At 31.9% G+C, this 8,489-nt stretch overlaps 1 protein-coding gene across 6 annotated transcripts; it reads left to right on the top strand.

Annotated features, from left to right (window-relative positions):
• Nucleotides 1-1,457: 1,457 nt before the first annotated feature.
• LOC105768349 (uncharacterized) lies at nt 1,458-4,738 on the top strand. 6 transcript variants are annotated; one of them, XR_008195801.1, is made up of 9 exons: nt 1,460-2,144; nt 2,640-2,780; nt 2,872-2,985; nt 3,076-3,249; nt 3,373-3,488; nt 3,771-3,858; nt 3,964-4,189; nt 4,306-4,370; nt 4,433-4,738. XR_008195801.1 is itself a non-coding variant. In XM_052630372.1 (8 exons), the coding sequence occupies exons 1-7, from the start codon at nt 1,638-1,640 to the stop codon at nt 4,339-4,341; spliced, it is 1,176 nt and encodes a 391-aa protein (XP_052486332.1). In that variant the 5' UTR covers nt 1,458-1,637; the 3' UTR covers nt 4,342-4,370; nt 4,433-4,738. The 6 variants fall into 6 exon arrangements, 3 of the variants coding, with proteins under 3 accessions (XP_052486332.1, XP_052486331.1, XP_012443688.2); XM_052630372.1 differs by lacking the exon at nt 3,964-4,189 and having other exon boundaries at nt 1,458-2,144; XR_008195802.1 differs by having other exon boundaries at nt 1,459-2,144; nt 4,047-4,189; nt 4,306-4,738.
• Nucleotides 4,739-8,489: the final 3,751 nt, after the last annotated feature.

Below are 8,489 nucleotides of genomic sequence, written 5' to 3'. Positions count from 1 at the left end.
GCCTACATTTTGCCAACTTGCCTTCACTTTTATAACCTCCAGCTCTCTGCCTCGATTGGGTGAACCAACCTCTGTGACAACCACCACTCTCTCTTTCATACATCCTCCTTGTTGTATCACTATATCAACAATATATAATTTGGTACCTCAACTTTTATAATGCCATTGATTAGTCCAAATATTTTATTTGATTAAAATGTTGATACAACTTTTAAGAGTTGTAAACATTATTAAAATCATTTGTTAAATTCAAGTCCATTATATATTTTTTTATTACATGACTACCAAGTGAGTATTTTCTTTAAGTTTCAAAATGTCATACTAGCAAATTTAATAGAATAATTTTATAGCGTTAAAAATTAGATATGAATTTTTAAATTAAAAAAAGAAGACTAAATTCCTGAAAATCTAGGTACCATTATAAAATATAAAGAGATGGTTTGTGTTAAATGCCTAAAAATCTAGGTACCATTAAATACTTGACTGGTTTTGTGCCCAAGCAAAGAAAGAGGCAAATCCGTATCTCATATATGGATGTGTGTAGTTATTGGCCACAAATTTCAGAGAAAAACTTCAAAAAAAAAAAAAAAAAATCTGCCCCATTGTACAAACAAAAGAATATCTTAAAAAAACTTTGAAATTTTTGAATGGTTATCAAAATTTGGAACTCTCATATTTATCTACAAACAAGTGATTCATCAACAATGACACATTTCTTTCCAGACCATTTCTATCTTTTAATTTCAATGGTCCCACAACTGATGATCTTGCTTTCCAATCTTCATTTTTGACCAATTGCAACTTCATAGACACCCCACACTTAACTATTTTTGATGTATGATTGGTTTTTACATTTATGAGTCGGTAGTGATTTGTAAATTAATATATACAACATTTTAGAGACTTTAAAGGGTACCAAATAGTTAACGATTTATACTTATAAATGATAAAATTAAAGGGTCATTACTTATATACAAGATAGAGATATATTGGCATCATACATGCACATATTACGTATAAAAGAATCTGCTTAAATAAAAGAAATTCAAATTCGAGGTGAACATCCCTTAATCACTAAAACTCAACTAAATGTTATTTATGTACCATATAATTTTACGAGTTTAATTTGTTAATTACTTTTTATAAATATTTTATATTTATTTATTTACTAGAACCTGCGACAAAACATGAGACTATATTTAATTAATTATTTTTTAAAGCATTTTGTTTGTGTTTTTTGGTCAACTATGGTTATTTTATTATTTTGTTAAATCTTAGCTACCTTTTTTTATTATGTGGACCTTATTTTCTCATCTTCAAATTATCTCACCCACCAATCACACATGAAGTTATCACCTGTATGACATCTATCATAGTTAAGATACACCTTCACATGTTTCAAGAAGAAAGAGATCATAAAATGAAGCCATTATGGGCTTGAATCAAGAGCACTGCATAAAAGCATAAGGCTTACCGCATTGAATCGCCCCTAACGAAGTTATTCTCATATAAGAAACGGCTCTTCCCGACATCTGCAACGCTGGGGACGCTAGAAACAACTATTACAAGTGGCTGTTGAAGTCTTTGTAAGTTGCCGAGGCATATCTCGGTCGACTCAACTCCACTCAGTCCGATCCATGGCGTCTCTTCACCCCACGATATCTCCTCAAAGCCTCCTTTCTTTAACAAAGCCACGAAAACCCATTTCGAGGCACCTCTCAGCTTCCTCATTAACCACCTCAAAACTGCCCGAGGGCCTTGCTTTCTCGGGAACCAAACAGAAAAACAAAAGGGCAAACTCGGTGGTGGCGGTGAAGTCATTAGCCGAGGAGCTTGACGTGATACCAGTTCAAAGTGAGGATGTTACAGATATGCAAGAAGGAGTTGCGGTGAGTCAGGTGCCGAGAGAATCGCCAGGAGGAGAGTTAGTGACTCAAGTAGGTGGGTTTAGCAATGAAGGAATGTTATCTTTTGAAGGGGTTTCTTCTTCAGGTTCACCTTCAGGGAACGGATTTGGTGATGGACAAGGAAGTCAAGAGGAATTGGATAGGCTTATAGATAGAACTATTAATGCTACTATTGTTCTTGCTGCTGGTACTTATGCCATCACCAAGTTGCTTACCATTGATCAGAATTATTGGCAGGTGAGATTATATCTGCAATTTTACTTTCATTTTGTGGAAAATTGCATGATTTGGCTTAGGAAATTGAATGATTGATTGCAAAATCTTTGGTATCAGATTGTTATTGTAAAATCCCCCTCCTTTTTTGTTATTCCCTTTTGCTCTTTCAATTGCTGAATAATACAAAAATATGTGATTAATCTATATGTATGCTTGGCTCTTCATGCTTGTGCCATTATTGAGGGCTCTTGGATGAACTCTAGTAGTAGGCCCATCTCGATTCCAGAGTTCGATTATAAGCTTGTGCATGTCTGGGTGTGTGACTTTGAATTTGTATTGTATAAAAAAATATATTGCTCTTGGCTGTTTTAGTAGCTTGAGATTTTTTAACGAAGATCTTAATCTTGTTGTGCTTTACATGCTTATGTACCACATATGCATATAGCACTGGTATTTCATAATGAATTTGGCCTGCAACTTACGAAGAACTGAAAATTTTACGTCTTCGGGTCGTAGGGATGGACTATTTATGAGATAGTAAGATATGCACCTCAACACAATTGGAGTGCTTATGAAGAAGCTTTGAGGACAAACCCTGTTTTAGCGAAAATGGTTATCAGTGGAATCGTCTATTCTATAGGGGATTGGATCGCTCAAGTAAGTTTATATCATCGAAGAAATACTTTTCGATCTTTAGTTTTCGGTCATGAGATTGTCCCTTACACTTTTCTTGTCTTTAATCTTTCAGTGCTTTGAAGGTAAACCTCTCTTTGAGTTTGATCGTATGCGGATGTTCAGATCTGGCCTTGTTGGCTTTACTCTACACGGTTCCTTGTCTCATTACTATTACCAATTCTGTGAGGTAATCATTCCGCACTATATATCTCGCAAACAGGTTCGAGTTGAAATTTTTGTCCTATTTAATGTATTGAAACTCGTTTTTTGCCCGTAGGAGCTTTTTCCTTTCCAAGACTGGTGGGTGGTTCCTGTGAAAGTAGCTTTCGACCAAACTGCATGGGCTGCAGTTTGGAACAGCATTTACTTTGTGGTTTTGGGATTTCTGCGTCTTGAATCTCCGATCAGTATTTTTAACGAATGGAAGGCAACATTCTTGCCTATGTTGACAGTAAGAGAACCTTAACCTTCTTTCCATGCCATTCATTCACTTTATATTTGAACAATTTGGTATTGTTTCGTTTTCCCGTGGTATCAAGATCTCATAGTGTTCTTGTGCATGGTTATTATGTAGGCCGGATGGAAACTTTGGCCATTTGCTCATCTTATCACTTATGGTTTTATTCCGGTAGAACAAAGGCTTCTTTGGGTGGACTGCGTAGAACTTATTTGGGTGACGATTCTCTCAACGTAAGTATCTCGAATATTGAATGGTTCGATATTATGGAATGGCACTGAGAAACACTCTTTCTACTTAAAAACAATCTGAGATGCATGGAAGAACATTTTGTATAAGCTCTAGCTTTTTGGACATGCAAGTAATAGATGGTAGTGTGAGTGTTGATATTAGACATGTCCATAGACTGAGCTTGTTCGGACTAGGCACAAGCCCTATAATAACAAATGTTTTCCTTGCTCAAATGTGACTGAATTCTACATTATTGACGTTTTCTTTTTTCAACTCTATTCTAGTTATTCGAATGAAAAATCGGAAGCAAGAATCTCCGAGGCAGCACCAGCAGAAGCAAGTTCAATTTTGCCACCCGTTGGTCCACCCGAGGTACGATAGCTGATTGGTTGTTGTTTAGGCTAGCTAGAGTTGCATAGAATATAATGTCCCTTTACTTTCCTCATTTTCTTTACATTTTCCTTCTTGTGCTCTTAGCTGGAGTAAATAATGAGATTTAGGATATCTGGGATTTGAGACATGGCAGTGGAATTAACCCTCATTTGCTTCGATCAAACGAGGCTTGACAGGCCGGTCACCGGAAAATATCGCAAAAACAAGGGGAAATTACATGCGTATGCTACGTAAATGCCGTCTTTTGTTTGTATGTACAAAAATTATACTTTTGGAGACATTGTGATCACTAATTGTGGAAATTATCATGGTATAGTGCTGGAAATTTTCTATAGAATATGGAAGTTTTCATGGATGTAAAACCTTTGTTCCATTATAATTGTGTTCTTTTTTTTTGTTTTGTTTCCATTGATAAAATCTGGACAGGTTTCCATCACAAGAAATTTAATGGTGGATTGGTAGGCCAAATCAAATGGCATTAGGCACCACAAGTAAGTACCGGTGAGGTTTAATTGCCACTTATTTTCCCTGTTTAATTTTGTTGTTTGACAAGGAATCTGCAAATGGAGGAACCTTCTCCTGAGGAGCTGCAATGTATATCTCCTATCTTACATTGGGAACTTCTGAGGATTCATCACCATGTTGATTATAGGCATAAGGACTTTTTTGACTCTTCAACTTTACAAAAAAGAGAAAAAATCATTTTTGCTTTCCATTTAATTTTTCGTTCTTTTAGCTTTTGAATTTGCAGTGTTTGTCAAATTACCCCAAAATAGATAGAAAAAGTAACCATTGTTATCCACGTGTATGACAAATATTAAATTTTCTATTTACTTTAGGGTGGTTTGATGACAAACAACTTAAATTTAAGGGCTAAAGAAAATGAAAAATTAAATGGAGGGTAAAATAACTTTTTTTTACAGTTAGAGGATCAAATAAATCATTATTTCTTGATTATATGCCTCAACAATAACTATTAGGAAAAAAATTATTATTAACAAAATATATTACCATTAACATTAAAGTCTATAAAATTAGAAATTGATTAATTTTTATGTATTATAGATTAAACATTGATTAATTTTGTGTGTTAGTTGTTTATATTTAAATTGAATTGAAGTTTTTTTATTAATAAATATTTAACAACATATTTTCCATTTAAAAGTTTTAAAATTAATGATTCAATATTTTTATAATTTTTAAAATATATATAAATTTTAGAATTTTTATAAATATTTTAATTTTAAAAATTATTTTGAATTATTTTGTAATTTTTGTTGAGAGAGATCAATTTGCTCATTTTTAAACTTGACAGGGACCAAAAGGGTATTTACACCAATTGTTATTCGAATTATTTGAATTGTAAAATTTAACTCGATTCAAACTTGAAACTCGAATTATTTATTCGAGTTGACTCGAATAATTCGTATAACTTAATTCGATTAACTTGAAATTCGAATTTTTTTCGATTTTTTCGAATCGAGTCAAATTGTTATATATATATATATGATTTTATTCAAATAAAATATTTATTAATAATTTTATTTGTTTTAATTACAATCAATCATGAAATTTTTACTAATGCAAATTGTTAAATTTATTATTTTTATTAAATTAAATGTAGACATATATTATATATATTTAGGGTTTTTTATTAAAATATTACAAAAAATAAAAAAATACCAAAATAATATACAAAAAAGTTTGTAATAGGGCCCAATCGGCCTGGGTCCAAACACAAAAAAAGACATAGTGCAAACCCACTTAAAACAGGCCCAATTAACAACCCAATACAGTGGCCCAAAAAAAACCTAATTACAGGCCCAAAATAATGGTCCCTAGTCCAGCAACTAAAGAAAACCTGAAACCCTAAGTAGCCTTGCATGTGCGCCGCTCCCACAGCCCCAACCGTCGCAGGTTTCGGCCTCCATGCGCACGTCTCGGAGCTTCTTTCCAGCGCCATACTCCCACAATACCTACAAGCACAGACTAAGAGTCCAGAAGAAAAATATTGTAAAAGTAAAGCATTTATCGGGCTATATAAAGCCAAATTTGTACACTGCTTAGAGAAAAAATAGGGTATGAACTGAGAAATACACAAGAAAAACAGAAAGAAATATTGAGAATACAAAAGGTGAATCGGGTTCTTTTTGTTTTTTTTTTAAATATTTGTCTTTTCTTTTCGCGTTTTTTTTAAAAAAAGGAAATAAAAAGGAGGGGAACTTACCTCTCTGGCCGGAAGCGCCGATCGGCGCCACCTCCGTCGCGGTCGGAGCTGTGGCGCACGGTGGAATGGCGGCGCGATGACCTAGGGGCGAAACCCTAGCAGAGCACCAGGGGACCTTTGTTTTTTTTTTATTCTGTTTCAGATGATTTTTAAGGTAAAAATCTGTTTTAAATAACGGATCAAACGACATTGTTTTAGCAGGCTGACCATGCGGTGACTGACCAAGGGGAGGATCCCGCTTTGACGCCGATGGGAAATTTGCAATTGGTCCCTCCCTTTGCAAACAGACTCAATTAAACCTTTTTAACTTATTTTAAAATTGGACTGCATATTTGATGTTCGTTGCAATTTAGTCCCTTGCTGCGCAGCGTTTTGGGAAGGCAGGGATAATTCCCCTTTTGGTCCTCCACTGTTACGCGCATGTTCAAATGACCCCCTTTTTAAAAAAATTTATTCTAAATTCGGCCCTTAAAGTTCTTTTATTTTTTATTTAATCCTTCATTAGTTTTTTAGTTTTTTTATTATTCTTATACATTTACCCACGTTTATATAGTATATATATATATATATATATATATATATATATATATATATATATATATCTATACATATATTGGTTTTCACATGGTCATTTTTTATAATTTTCTATTTTTTCCTTTTCATATTTTTTTATAAAACATATATTTTGTGAATTTCATTTTTAATTTTTTTTCCGTAAAATACATGCATGCGCATTTGTTTTATATAATATGTTTCGTATCCTTATTTTATTTTCTTTTTTTATATACTTTATATTATGTATACTTTTATACATTTCACTCATATATATATACATATGCATACTTTTATACTTTTATTTTTAATACATGTATTTCTATTCGTTTTTTATTGGATGTATTTCATTCATTCTTTTTGTTTGCAAATTTATTTGTATATTATACCTACTTGTATATATTTATAGATATTTATTCATATATGTTTGAAATTAGAATATCTGTTTCATGTTATGCCCTAACCCCTTTTTTTAGCATCCCTTTTAAAAATATCTATTTTGATTTTCTCAAAGTATTTAAATCATCCTATTTTATAAATTCCAAAATATTTGGCATTCATGATTCTCGTGAAAGATTGTGTCCTAACTTACTGGATCGCGATTATTTTTCGATGAATTTAGGAAGCCAAGTATTTGTTTTGCAACAAATTCACAAATTTTTAATAAAAGCTTATTCTCGGGAATTCAGAATGTTGGGTCCTAACTTACTGGTCATGACATTTTCTTCTCGAAATAAGAATTTTCAGAAACAAAAGGCAATATTCGGGTATTTTGAAGATTTAAAAACATTGTGCCCTAGCTTACTGGGTGTGGTGTTTTATTTCTTTGAAATAAGAATTGTCTTATTATTTTAATCCATTCATGAAATAAAAAGTTTCCTTTTAAAATCTTTTCAAATTTTCGACACCAAGGCATTTAAAAAAATCAATTTGGTACCAATTTTGGGCGTTCATGAGGTGCTAATCCTTCCTCGTGACGTAATCGACTCGAACTGTTTTCTCAAATTTCGCAGACCAAAATTATTTTTAAGGTGGGCCGATCACACCTTAATAAAGGATCGGTGGCGACTCCAGTTTTTGTTTTTATTTTTAAGTCGAAACTAAAATTTTTGTTTTCAAAAAACGGTTTTGACAAAGTTTATTTACCAAAATAATACAAAAAAAAAGACAGCTGAAAGGCCACACCAATGGTGCCTGTGGCAGAGGCGGCACCAACATGTTCGTATTTCAGCCTTTTGTTCGTATTTTTTTCTTGATTTTCTTACTTTAAAAAAATACTATTTTCTAATTTTATTATTTTACATTATTTTAGTAGATTATCTTTGAAATGTATTCATTTAGTGTGTTTTTTATTTAAATTAAAAAAAACCCTTATTTCGGCCCTTCGTTCGTATTTTTTTTCCGAATTTGATTACTTTTAAAAAATATACTATTTTATAATTTTTTTATTTTACATTATTTTAGTATATTATGCTTGAAATGTATTAATTTACTGTGTTTTTAAATAAATTAAAAAACCTTATTTTGGCCCTTTGTTCGTATTTTTCTCTGAATTTTATTACTTTAAAAAATATACTATTTTCTAATTTTATTATTTTAAATTATTTTAGTACATTACGTTTGAAATGTATTCATTTAGTGTGTTTTTAAATAAATTTAAAAAATCCTTATTTCGCCCTTTATTCATTTTTTTCCCATTTTATTACTTTCAATAAAAGTATATTATTTTCTAATTTTATTATTTTACATTATTTTAGTACATTATGTTTGAAATGTATTAATTTACTGTGTTTTTAAATAAATTTAAAAACCCTTATTTCGCCCGTTGTTA

Source organism: Gossypium raimondii, chromosome 5 (assembly GCF_025698545.1).
Source record: "Gossypium raimondii isolate GPD5lz chromosome 5, ASM2569854v1, whole genome shotgun sequence".
NCBI lineage: Eukaryota > Viridiplantae > Streptophyta > Magnoliopsida > Malvales > Malvaceae > Gossypium > Gossypium raimondii.
This window is presented reverse-complemented; position numbering and strand designations above follow the sequence as displayed.

Excerpts from the sequence above, each read along its gene's own strand:
- LOC105768349 (XM_052630372.1), top strand. The coding sequence starts at position 1,638 with ATGGCGTCTCTTCACCCCACGATATCTCCTCAAAGCCTCCTTTCTTTA. Across the intron at positions 2,145-2,639 it reads TTGATCAGAATTATTGGCAG|GGATGGACTATTTATGAGAT; the intron begins GTGAGATTATAT and ends TTCGGGTCGTAG. Across the intron at positions 2,781-2,871 it reads TAGGGGATTGGATCGCTCAA|TGCTTTGAAGGTAAACCTCT; the intron begins GTAAGTTTATAT and ends TTAATCTTTCAG.